The following is a 13,774-nucleotide window of genomic DNA, read 5'->3' as shown; positions in this document are numbered from 1 at the left end:
CTTGGGATGCAGTGATGTAATGTCAAGTAAAGATAATTATATAAAATAATTTCACTTCACTCAAAAACAGTAAAATACAATATATAGAAGCTATATATCACAACATAATGATATTAGATAATATTTAATCTAATGTCTCAGTGTTGATATAGTGAATGAAAAATAACCCGGAAATGGAAACATTACTGCTGAGGATGGATATACTGTCCAGCTGTTGTCCATTTTAGACGACTCACTAAACTGGAATTAACCATTTTTTGTAAGAAGATAGTATTTTTATCAAGTAGCCTGCATAAAATGCTGCAAGCTGCATATTTCCATTATTGATAAATTATTTTCTTTATAAAGTGTTCATTTGTTAGTGAATAGCTAAAAAATGCATGGAGTAATTTCCAAGAACCCAAGCTTACATCCTCAAATGTTTTATTTTGTTAATAAAATCAATCTAATACCCCAAAATATTTACATAGGACAATTGCAATAGGTAATTGTCTATAGAAACAGTTGATTATTTTCTTGATAATAGATTTCACTGATTGTGTATGTAGAGCTATTTTGCACCTGTTTGATTGTCCCTACTTGTGCTAGTTTGCAACTGAAGTGTTGAATTTACACACTTGTGTTTACTTTGGAGGTTCTGTTTTTAGCTCTATGTCATGTATAGATTATTAAATACAGCCTTTTGTGTTGTTTTGCATTCTTCTCCGTCACCCAGAGGTGCTCCAGCAGCGAGTGGCCGCTCTGGAGCAGGAGAGGGCCGAGTTCATCAAACTCAAGCAGCAGCTGGAGGCCGAGTTCAACCAGAAGCGGGCCAAGTTCAAAGAGCTCTACCTGTCCAAGGAAGGTGAGGATACCGTAACGGTGCACGCTCACTGGAATTTGACGCTCTGAACTACTTATAATACACATGTAAAGCTGGCCAGTAACACGAGTAATGTGCACCTTTTTCTTTGTCTCTTCCTCATCACACTCTGTTTTTGGCTCCTTTGAATGCCTTTCCTGCTTCTCCTGCTTCCCTTTTTTTCTGTTTTTGCACGTTTTCTCACTTTGATCCATCTTGTCCCTTCACAGAGGAGCTGAAGAGACAGAACCTGGTGCTGGAGGGCGCCCAGGTTGAGCTAAGCTCCGTCCAGGCCCAGCTGTCTCAGGCTCGAGCTGAGATCGAGACCATCAAAGCGGTGGCTACCGTGTCAGAAAACACCAAGCAGGAGGCCATCGACCAGGTCCGCAGCCAGTGGCAGGAGGAGGTGGCCTCGCTGCAGGCCATCATGAAAGGTAAAACTGAGCTGCTGTCATATGTATCTATCATGTGGGACATCAATGAACAAAAACATATTGTTTTTGAATATGTGAAATATTGTAATCGTGCCGGGGAAATGTCAACAAAATTAGACTGTTCAAAGTACACTTTAAGTCGACTTTGTGGTATAAATAACATTTATTAGGCTTCCCACCATCATAAAATTCCTGCTGAAGTTATCAAATTATTAAGACTGTTTTCCAGACCTGTGACCAAAATGTTTTAATATACATTGTTTTGGCTGTTGATTAAAACAGCCAAAAAAAAGATACGCAAAATGCTGTCTTCGTGTTACTAATTAAAAATCAAGGGCCAGTGACAAGACTATAAAATACTGGAAGAACCAACAAAAACAGACAAAACAGCAACATTTTCGTATTTTTTCCTAAACTACCAAAACATTTATTCTGTTTGGTTTGCTTGAAATTGGATTCACCAAACTCTTGTTACTGCACAAACTTGTCGTGAAGTGCTTGTTTCAACCCGATAACTAATTACATTAGCAGAATAAAATGTTGTCAGTAGACTCCAAAAAACAAAACAAAAGAGAAAATATTAAGCTACCTGTCAGTGGAGAGCTGCACCACCACATAAGTAAAGAACAAATGCTTTGACATACATGTTATGACCCCCAAAAAGAAACAACATCAAAAGCAAAGTTTGACCTAAATGGGAGGCAGTCAGGGTGCAAGTAATATTTTTTTTCAGAAATGGTGGAGGAGGATTTTTACCCAGATTTGCGGATTTGAAGATCCTGAGGAAGCTGTGGTGGATTTTTTTGCCATGTTAGTCTTTCAAAGCAAGTCTATACCTGAGTTACACAAATTAAGAAAATACAATTAATTGTATTGCCCATAGCTGATACACTGCAAGTGTCTACATGTCTCTCTGAGGGGAATATTCAAGGAAAACTGAAAATACCTTCAAATAAAGAAGATTAAATAGAAAGAGCCCAATGTTTTACTATAAAAACACTACATATTATATGTTCTCTGTTTCATTGTATGCTTCCTCTCTGTCGTCTGACCCAGAAACTGTGTGTGAGTATGAGGTCCAGTTCCACCAGCGTCTGGAGCAGGAGCGTGCCCAGTGGAACCAGTACCGGGAGGCAGTGGAGAGGGAACTGGGTGAGCTGAGACGCCGTCTCACTGAGGGCCAAGAGGAGGAGAACCTGGAGGACGAAATGAAAAAAGTAGGCTTCGTTTTCTGTTTTATTGTAGGAAGTACCACTGCGCTGTATGTGTATTTTAATTTTTAACCTTTATATCTGCAGTATATTACATTTTAATGTTTAACAGAACATGAACACTCCAATAATTTTTTTCACATATCTGAAGGAAACCAAGAGATAACTGATTAATCAAGACAGAAACACAGAATTATGGATTTTATTTTCCACTATGTTTTTGCATGTAACAACACAGTTCTTTTATATGCTTCATTTTGAATTTTTTATTTAACATTTGTACAGAAACATTTTTATTAGTTTGAGAATTTTTCCATCCAAACAAAAGGGAATTCTACTCGTCTTCAAGTAAAAGTATTATATAAAGTATTATCTGGATATAACACAAAACTATTATACAGTTTTTGCACAAAAAAACTAAATTATACAAATGAATGACGGCAAAAAGGTTATGAAACATCCAGAAAACTTTCTGAAAATTCCTCTGCAGCATCATCCAAGTGTCCTGTTATTGTTGCATGTGCACAACAAATTTCCAAATGGGAGGATAAACCAGGAAATTCTTTTTTAACCATTAATTTAGCACAAAAGGTTGTGTTTGGATTTTTATTTTTTACAGGCAATTATAATATAAAGAACTGGGTTTGGAATTTCTGATTGCTGACTTTTTATGCATAAAGACTTAATCTTTCAAGAGAGAATCATGATTTATTGAAAAAAAAAATCCCTAAGAAGTAGCTACTGTATACAATCTATATTGTTTTGGGGTTAATTATTCTTTTAAGATACTCTTGAAGTTTTGTCTCTTTGAGTTTTTTCTGGATTGAATAATACTTTTACATTTGCAAATGTTACAAACTATAACTTGTTGTTTAGCTGCACATATGTTTTCTATGTTTAATAAGTGATTTGTAAAAACCCTTTAAAGGCGCAGGAGGATGCAGAGAAGCTGCGTTCGGTTGTGATGCCCATGGAGCATGAGATCGCAGCGCTGAAAGCGAAGCTGACTACAGCCGAGGACAGGGTGAAGGAGCTGGAGGCATCTAAGGTTAGTCAGCACTAAATCGATGTTTCGGCTGGGAAAATGAGAGGTGAAGATGATGTTAACTGGGCATGATATTGACCGGGCACGGCAGCTGCTCTTTTCTCAGAAAATTTAATTTAAAGTGGTTCAATATTACAAGTAGAAAGCCTTTCTGTCACTTCACATTTTTATGAACCTTCCCTCAGTGCACGGTATGTAAAATGTTTGTGAAATGTGAAAGATACACAATCTCATGCATCACAAAGATGCACATTTGCAAAATGTTTGTCTTTTTTTGTTGCTTTATTTAAATTTTATTTAAATTTTTTGTGTTGCAGTGCAGTATTAGTTATTAGTATAGTATAGTTATTAGTATATTATTAGTATTAGTATGTTCACTGTGTTTTGATGAGCTATACATTCATAAAGAAGTTTGGATTTTATTTCACAACAAAATAAACTTCTAATGCAACTGTAAGTTGTTAATAAAGTTGTTCCCATAGCTAAAAGTAGTTGTGGCTTTGCTCGTCAGTAACGATGCAGTGCAATGTTAAATATATTTTGGTGAGTGCACTGTGAATGTACAGACAGAGGACAGCTTTTATTGTTTTGATATTTTTTTGCCTCTGTAAAACTTACATTTGGAATCCATTTGAACAGAAATTAATATCAGTTTATCAACCTCTTTGTCCTCTTTAACATTTTTAAAAGCCACCCTTCAAACATGCAAGGTGTTAGATATTCACAAGGTAGATTTGGTGCATTATCATTTTGTGGCCTGTCCTTACTGTCCATTCTAATATATGCATTAATCAATAATTTTATATTGACGATAGGTCATAGGACTGTGTACGTGAAAAGGGTCATTTGCACTGAAGTGACAAAACCACAGTCACTTATCAAAAGACTATGCTGTTTCACTGCAGCTCATTATTTTGGTTTTAGGACCCACGACTTTACTGTTTTGGTTCACTCTATTCTGTCTTATCAACCACGTTTCAGCCGCAGCAGCAGACAGCTTTCTTTAGAGAAAAGGGTCTGATAAAGACGTAGTGCACCACGCGCACAGCATGTAACAGCCGACAGACACAGACAGTCACTTTTTACTCCAATACATGAATGCATTAAAAACAGTTCCTGATTATACTTGTATTTAAGTAATATTATCAATGCAGGAGATATACATGTATTTTTTAAAGTGTGGTATCAGTACTTTTACATAAGTAAAGTATCTTAAAACTTCCTCCACTGCTGGCGACAAGCTGTTGAAGAAAGTTGAGCATTCAGCAACTAAAGAGTCAAATATTTTACTCAGCAGTCGATGGAGTTGAAATTAAAGCTGAAAGGAGAGTGAATATTATTTCTTTGTGTCTGCTCGGTGTGTAAATGAGCAACTGTTCACCACAAAAAAGATAATAATGTAGCATTTACATTCAAAAGTTTATCTTCCTCTTTTCACTACAGAGGATAAGCCGCTCACCACAAAACCGTTACAGTAAATGGTGATAGAGAGGTTTCTAAAATCAATTTTAAGCGTGAAGCAAATATTACGTTTCTTTCCTTTTACAGGTGAAAGAGCTTAATCATGTTCTCGAGGCGGAGAAGTCGTGTCGTACTGACCTGGAGATGTATGTCGCAGTGTTGAACACTCAGAAGTCTGTCCTGCAGGAAGATGCAGAGAAACTACGGAAAGAGCTACATGATGGTACTAAGTTATTCTTATCTTAAAGACTGGAAGTTTCTTTCTTTTTAGATTATTGTTTTTGCCTGTATTACAGTGCAGCTAGAGTGTGACAGGAAAGGGGGAGAGAGAATGGGGATGACACCTAGCAAAGGGCTGCAGGTTGGAATCGAACCTGTGCTGCTGCACTGAGCTAGAGGCCGCCCCAAGTTTAAAATCTTTTGGATGAATACAAGAAATGTACAAGCTGATTTGAGGAGAAGGTTTAACATCTAGCACATCAGCATCAGCCTCTAGTGGGACATATAACATTCGTGTTGGCAACCTTACCTAAAGAAAAACAACAGCATAACGCGGCAATAAAAATCATTTACCGGTGCGTTATGTGGCAGTTGTTTACGTTCTCTGCTCTGAGGGAAAGGAGCTCCTGGACGTCATTGTCTCGCCGATTTGTGGACATTTTCAGCTGCTGTTGTTCTACTTTGAGTTAGCTGCTAACTCAAAGTGTCACCCCTGTTACTTCCTACTGGCTGTCCCTTTTACACAGACCGCAAATCAGCGCCATTTGGGCCATCTGCATTTTTGCTTTTTCACGTTCGTCACTGTAGTTCTCGTACACACTGACTAACGGGAGAAATGTTAGTTGGTTGCAGTCTGCTATCTCACTGCTAGTTAGAGGCCTAGATCTGTAAATTGTTGCATATTTTCATAGATAGAATAGATAGAAACACATAGATAGGAGAAAAGCCCAAAAACTGAAAACAAATTTGTGTATCAGAATTTTATCTTTCCTGTTTCAAGCCATATGAATCATTTTTATCTTCAAATTTATCTTGTGACTCCTTGAAGGGGCTTTGACCCCGAGCTTGGAAACCACCAGACTAAACTGTATATACAGTAGTTAAAAGCAACAACAGCTACAAATGTAAAATGTGCTCATGCATTAGTATTAAGTAGTACTTTTACTTTTGATACTTTTTGTGCATTTTTCTGACACACTGCTGTGCTTTTTTTACACAATAGTATTGGTACTTTCGCTTAAGTAAAAGGTCTGAGTACATCTTCCAACACTGCCTACAAGTATAATTAACAACCTCAGTCTGTTTCCTCTCTCTTTCACCTCTTTCGCTCTCTCTTGCTGTTGTTCGGTGTCTCAGTCTGTCACAAGTTGGAGTTGGAGCGACAGCAGCACAACCAGCTGAAACACACATGGCAGAGGGCCAACGACCAGTTCCTGGAGTCTCAGCGCCTCCTTATGAGGGACATGCAGAGGATAGAGAGCGTGCTGTCTTCAGAACAGCTCCGCCAGGTGGAGGAGATGAAGAAGAAAGACCAGGTAGACACACACAAACACAGAACTGCTGTTGTCTCATTGTTTATACTAAAACTCCAGACTTTTAAAGTGTTTATGTAAACAAAAAAAAATTTAGTGTTCAGCCAGCAGATTGAGACGGTGTTTTGATGGATATTTTTTTTTTTTAACTGAGATGTGCAATCTTCTTTGCAATAATAAAATTAATGAGTTCAGCTGCTGTGTGATTAGAAGGAAGGAAAGGTCACCCAGAGGTGAGATGGATGGATGGATGAATGGATGGATGGATGAATGAATGATGGATGGATGATAGATGGATGGATGAATGGATGATGGATGGATGGATGGATGGACGGTGGATGTATGGATGTGCAGAAATGGATGCTGAGGCAGAAAATCTTGATATCGTCAAAATCAGAGACAAAGAATTTAGCCTTTAGTGTTATGGTGTATAATGTTGTAAATTAAATATACAAGTTACGAATAGAAAACAAACATTTACAATTAGCTCACCGGGTAGAGCGGGCGCCACATGTACAGAGGCTATGTCCTTGCTGCAGCAGAAATGAAGAGTTTCTCTGTTTGATATAAAGCAGGTGAAATGTGCAAAACAGAGTTTGTTATTGTACTGTATGTGCATTTACCATTATGTTTAATTTTTGTATAATAAGTTGTGGTAGACACAAACTTATATGTAAAGGATAATTCACAAGATGGAAAATAATGCAGTTCAACACCACTGCAGACTTTATCATCAATAGTGAACATACAAAACAGAACTATTATCATGTGTTGAAGAGGAATAAATTTAATAAATGTATCGATTGTGATGAAAACCTTTTTGTCTCTGCAGGAGGAGGATGAGAAGGAGAGGCTGAGCCAAGTGAAGGAGCTGCACGAGGAGGATGTGGGAGACAACACCGAGCCTCTGGAGGATTTATTCCTCGGGCTGAGCGTCGAGGAGGTATGAGCATCATGTAATGCGATACGTCCCTCAGAGAGAACAGAGCAGAGCTATTATCGTTTTACGTCATATTATATTCCCTGTGGAGTAATGTGAGCTTCAAACGGCAACATGGCACCTTCACTTTTGTCCTCCTGTATTGTTTCCAGCAGCCATGAAATGATGCTGCTCTAACTGGTGAAAATGGCTCGGTGTGGACGTTACAAACCCTTCAGGATTTGAATTATATATTCATGTGACTTTCAACTCTAAAATTTAAAGTCCTTTTCTAGTTTGTCTTCAAAGCCAAAGAAAATTTCTAATCTGTCAATTCTCGCTCCCCTCAGAGTGACAAATATATTTTTATACAATATATATTATATAATATATTTTAAAAAATGCTTCAGACATCATTGATTTGTGTTCCTGTAACATCAAGGATTACCAAGACCTCTCAAACACACGTCATACACACATTATTGTAAAAAGGACGCCATTTCAGACCAATATTTCTGTAATTTTCCAACACGATCAAATCAATTTAAAGTTTACTAACTAAACACCTGAATTTTTTTTGATTTCTTTTCTAGTTTACAATTATGTGGTAAAAGTTTTTTTATTTATTTATATATGACATGGTAAATAGTCCCAGAGCTAGTAACCCCTATATTTCCAATTTATTCTTTTTGTTTAATTCCCATAGAAAGTCTCGACCTTGAATATTTCCAGATTTTGTGACCCCAAACAGGAATGACGTCGTCTCTCGTCTGCGTTTTTTCTGTGAAATTATAGCAACGCCTCTTTCAAAAATTTCTCAGAACACTTTTTTGCTGCTTCTCTTTCAGCCTCATGCCAACCACAGCGGCCACGGCTCCATGCACTCCTTAGACACTGACGTGGTGGCAGGTAGCCCCGCGGACCCCTACAAGGACAACCTGCGGAGAGTTCAGTCGACAGACAGCCTCGGCTCCTCGCTGTCCGTCCAGCAGGGCCTTGGCGGCCACAACCACAAAGCCAAGTCAGCCAGCCACTTGGATGAGTCGGACTTTGGACCCTTGGTGGGGGCCGACTGCGGGGTGACGGACAGTAGTTTTGGCGAAACTTCATCCATCAGCTCCATCAAGCTGACGGCGAGCCATTTCCTGCTGACAAAAGACCAGGAGAAGGCCATCAAGGCCATGACGCCGGAGCAGGAGGAGACGGCGTCGCTGCTGTCCAGCATCTCCCACGCTCCTGACACCGCCTACCTGCCGCCTGCAGGCTACAGACTCGTGAGTGACAGCGAGTGGAACCTGCTGCAGCAAGAGGTGTGACACCGAGGCTTTTTGAGACACGTTTTGATAGTTTGAATACATTACTGTGGTTAAATATTGTCTAAACTGTTGGATATAACAAGACATTAACCGTCTATGGCACTGTAGATTGTGATTTTAAGGTTATTACTTTAAGGGAATACATAATTTTTCTCAGATTTCTCAACATAAAGTTTGGTTTTAACATCACAGCTGCAGGTGATTAGTGGCATTTGTTGTAGTCTAATTAAGTAGAATAACAAAATGAAAAAAAAAACACTCTACAGAAGCATTTGATCCTTTGTTTTTCAGCATATCTTCTAAATAGTTTTATGTCTGAGTGATTTTATGGGAGCATCTCCCTGTCTTTAAAAGGGCTGGTCTGAGGTTATTACTGTGTGCAGTGGCAGGGAAAGAAAATCCATCACATGCAGCCATTCCTGTGTTTTATTTTGGGAGTTAAGGAACCAGATAATAAAGTTAAATCGACCCTCTGCATGCGATGCTCCTCCTCCTGAATGCCTCTCTGAAATCACCTCCACTGCTCCAATGTGGGGTTGGAGAGGAGAGCTTTGATTCTCTGCCTGAACCTGATTGGGCCCAACCTGCCTGCCAGGTTCAGGACATGCTGGTCTGTAATTCCTCACTATTCCTCGGGCTTGAATCGGGTCAGGTTTTTGCCAAAATTAACATTTATTTATTTAATTTAAAAAAAAAAAGAAACTGATGTGAGCTGTCTCATGCAAACACACCAGCCCTTAGCATGTTATACATGTTTTAATATTAAAAATATTTAGATCCACACTTAATGGTTAATTAGGACACCTGTTCAACTATCTCTACGGTTCACATTTACAGATTTTGCCCTCTGCTTTGTTTATGTGGCATTAAAAATATTTTGCCACCCAGCTGAACTGTAAACTGCTGTTCTATCTTGACAAGTATCTGGGAGAAGTTTAGTTTAGTTAATTTTAGTTTAGTTAAGAAGGGAAAGTGCAAACTGATAAATACACAAGGTATAAAAACGCCACAGTTAGCCAGTAGGCTATTTATTTGTAGTCCTTTAGTTAAGATGTTGCACAAGGCTTCCTAAAGTTCAACAGTGCAAAAGGGCATACAGTTTAAAATACTTTTTGTTGCAGGAAAAAAAATATGATGATAAGAGTAATTTAAAGGTGCAGAGTGTAATTTGTAGGTCAAATACAGACACTCTGGGTTGGTGTTTCTGTCTGACTACCAGCCTGAAGCGTCAGTATTTGAAAACCTGGGAATGAGACTCAGCAATCGACTTTCTTTCTCTAGAATTACAGACTGCACCTTTAAAGTCCAACTATGATTGATGTGTGAGTGAGATCACGAGGTTTGGAGAAGACGTCTTTGTTTTAGTGTCCAATAAATTCTTTTGTTTATGACCGCACCAGTGCACAAAGACACACAAAGCACAGTTTTCAGTTTGAGCATGAAAATGACATAAAACTACTTTAGGTGAACAAGTTTTAAAAGGGTTCCCTCAAGAGATATTATAAGCCCAAATTGTTCCCTAATACTCTTGACATTATCATATTATTATTATTATTATTATATTATTATTGAGTGGTTCATGCTGTGATGTTGGTCTGTCACCAGGTGAAAAATGCCGGCAGGAAGCTCGGCCGACGTTGTGATATGTGTTCCAACTACGAGAAGCAGCTGCAGGCCATCCAAGGTCAAGAGGCCGAGACACGAGATCAGGTTTGTGCCTTTGCCGTCACTTTATTTCCTTTTTTTTTACTACAAAATTGATTGTTGACATCAAGCCACAGATGTTTTGTAGAAGCATGGTACTGCCTCGGTCCACAAAGCTTCACCTTTCCACGTTTTGGTTGATAGTGTTTATTAATTAGAGCGATTTTCCGTTACACTGTCTTCCAGGTGAAGAAACTGCAGGTGATGCTACGTCAAGCCAACGATCAGCTGGAGAGGACGATGACGGAGAAACAGAGTTTGGAAGATTCGGTCAAAGCTGGGAATGAGGAAACCGCGGCTAAGGTTTGGACACAATAACTTCATGTTATTCCCTTCAGATATCTGGTTTAATGCTTAATGTGCAACTGTCAATGTGGAAGAAAAGACTTGAAACCTGTTCTCTTTTTCTTTTCTTTTTGAAGGAATTTATAACTCAGTCATTTTCATATTAAATCTGGGAGCACAGAATAATGGCTAGAGCGACATTAGACCTTTGGCTTATTATTTGAGTTGATTTTCTTTGTTATATAAAGGCAGCAGGACTGTCTTAAGTCCCCAAAATGCTTTTGGGGATGCCAACAGAAAGTATAATGTTCTTACCATGGATTCAGTGAGTTAGGGTATTGGCTACAAAATGTTTAAACCCATATTTGTTCACATTTAGACATTTTACTTTTACTGGATTCATTTGATACTGAAGAAAAACTCAAAAACATGATGATTCTCAGGCAGTTTCTGCAAATATAATAATGTCTTTTTTTATTATGTTTTAGCTGATTTATGGACTTTATTTGTCAGTAGACATCTGTGATAATGAAAGTTTAAGACACACTGAATCTAATTGGGCCAAACCAGCAGGCAAAACTATAATTACTAATTTCTTGCTGTGTCTTCCTTTTATTTCTCTTCCTCTATTAGTTTCAAAACGTCATATTTTTATATGTAATCCAAGAAATACTCACGTGTATATGTTGTTACGCTCCCTCACAGCTAGCTAGTTGGTAGTAATTTAGTGAAACCTGCTAGGCTGTTAATTAGTCATTTGTCTATTATATCTGAGTAATTGTATGTAGGATCTCTGCCTACATGAAGTGCAGTGACTGTGGAAAGGAGAAAACACCCACTGAGTTCAGCAGTTTGGAGTGATAGTGTTTTAAAAGTAGTGAATTTGTTGAGAAAATAGGCACCACTGTATCTGTGTAGGTGTATTGCAGAGAGTGCAGCTTTGCACCAGCAATTTCACAGAGAGGATTTCTCCTCATCTGCACTGGTTTGTTTTTTCAAAGACTTTCCACAGTGGGAGCTGAGGCGCCATAGGAGGGTGTGTAACTGGTGATTTGAAGAGTACAATGCAATTTTGGGCCACTATGGGCCTCCTCTGACCAGCTGTAATGTATCTTCATAGGACTCTTTAAATTCACACATTTTACTCTGCTGTTCATTCTCTTGTACATGTTTGAACAGTTATTGCATCTAAATGCACCATAAGAACACAGTTTGTAATAATGATGCATTTTGCTTGCCGGCATAGGAAAATTTTCAGTCTGATTGTTTCTGACTGTTGACGAGCTGGTCAGACACACATATAGCTAATTCCTTAATGATCAAATTTTGATTGATTTGGGGCACCGGGTGGCTCAGTGGATAAAGCAGGTGCCCCATGTATGAGGGCAGTGTCCTTGCTGCAGCGGCCATGAGACCAATTCCAGCTCACGGCCCTTTGCTGCATGTCATCCCCTCTCTCTCCCTTTAACGCTAGGAATCTCCTGTCCTATCTAATAAATGCCAAATTTTTTGCCAATGCCAAAAAATAATCTTTCGATGTCTTAATTGCACATGTAAAAAAAACAAAAAAACATCAGTTAAAAACATACGAATAACAAAAAGGAAAAAAAGAATTGATGCCCTCCACAACTACCTCAATTTACATGTGCAAAAAGGAGTAGGATGAAGTATAAACTTCATAATTTACATATATTAATGTGCCTGCGCTGCATAAAGGCTCACGTCTCGTGCACAGCGCAGCACGCAGTACCTGACAACTATCGCAGCCGTTGCAACCCATTCTCAGGCAGTCAGATACTCACTGTTTGTCCAACTCCTCATAAGCAACTTTTTAGACTTCATTATTCGTATGTTATTCTTTCCTGTTCATGCTGCTCAGAGTATTTTCAGTGACTGGTTCCTCTTGTCCTGCACCGCACACACAGCTGGCAGAAATTTTTGAAACACATAAAGGAACACAGCAACCTTAAGTTAGTCACAAACATGTTTTTCACTGGACAGGAAGGGGAGGAAAAACTGTAATCTGAAAGTAACTAGTGCAGTCATACAAATGTAGTGGAGTAAAAAGTGCAATATTTACCTCTGAGTTGTAGTGGAGTAGAAGTATATAGTAGCGTACTATCCCTTCCCATCAGTCCTCTCTCCTCACTCAACAGCAGGTTACCAGAGCAACAGCCGGCTCATGACTCATGACTCCTCCTCACCGACTCAACGAGTGAAGCCCAAAGCATCACATTTTTTATTCAGTAGACCTGTGGGTGCAATAATGAGCAGGACGTGGTGGAGCAGAGTCATATAGCTGTGTTGCTTCAATTTCATGCTGCTGTGACCACAAATAACTATTTGATATTTTACATGTAATATTTATTATTTGCTGATGTCAACACGGTTACCTTGAGGTGTATGTAGCAGTACAACACTGTAAGAATTACTATTAATCTGTAGTAAATATATGTTTAGTCACTTAATTGCAGAAAGTCAAAAAAAGATTTCGTTGATTAAGTGTTAAGAGATATCATTGGCCCTGCAGATTTGTGCTCGTAGTTATTCTTGTACAATAAGAGAATAAGACAATATTACTGCATTTTAGACACCACAAAGCTGTCAGGTTATCACAGAGCTGTTTTTTTGGGATGAGAGGAGCTGATGTGATTGGTCTTCACTGTTAATAGTCCACTAACAAACCGCTGACACAACACACCCACTGATAGTGTGTGATAATGGATTTAGCCTTATCCCACGCTGTTCTCGTGCACCAGGGATGCACCAAAGATCTGCAGTACTCTGCACGCTTGAATGCATTTTTTACTCTACACCTTTTTAATCATCAAACAGAATTTGCCCAGGAAGATGTTTTCTAAAAACCTTTTTTTGCATCTATAAGCAAAATAATAACATCAACAAACAGATTGCAAAGCACTGCTGTAAAGTTATAAACAGATGTGTTTGTCAAAAACTTTAACTCCTCCTGCAGGCTCTCATAAGCGGAGGCTGCTGTGAAAACAAATGATAACAAAATAGCAACA

At 38.6% G+C, this 13,774-nt stretch overlaps 1 protein-coding gene across 1 annotated transcript in view; it reads left to right on the top strand.

Annotated features, from left to right (window-relative positions):
• Positions 1-13,774, top strand: part of rabep1 (rabaptin, RAB GTPase binding effector protein 1) — a 32,640-nt gene that overhangs the window by 5,832 nt on the left and 13,034 nt on the right. Inside the window, exons 2-11 of the mRNA XM_042499216.2 lie at positions 716-844; positions 1,072-1,275; positions 2,332-2,492; positions 3,415-3,534; positions 5,080-5,215; positions 6,349-6,527; positions 7,357-7,467; positions 8,292-8,753; positions 10,365-10,469; positions 10,650-10,766. Of these exons, the coding sequence (XP_042355150.1) occupies positions 716-844; positions 1,072-1,275; positions 2,332-2,492; positions 3,415-3,534; positions 5,080-5,215; positions 6,349-6,527; positions 7,357-7,467; positions 8,292-8,753; positions 10,365-10,469; positions 10,650-10,766 (1,724 nt within the window). The remainder of the gene's footprint in view (positions 1-715; positions 845-1,071; positions 1,276-2,331; positions 2,493-3,414; positions 3,535-5,079; positions 5,216-6,348; positions 6,528-7,356; positions 7,468-8,291; positions 8,754-10,364; positions 10,470-10,649; positions 10,767-13,774) is intronic.

The sequence above is a fragment of the Plectropomus leopardus genome, chromosome 15, assembly GCF_026936395.1.
Source record: "Plectropomus leopardus strain MGB_pleo_1.0 chromosome 15, ASM2693639v1, whole genome shotgun sequence".
Lineage (NCBI taxonomy): Eukaryota > Metazoa > Chordata > Actinopteri > Perciformes > Serranidae > Plectropomus > Plectropomus leopardus.
Note: the sequence above shows the minus strand (reverse complement) of the source record. Positions and strands in the feature narration are given on the sequence as shown.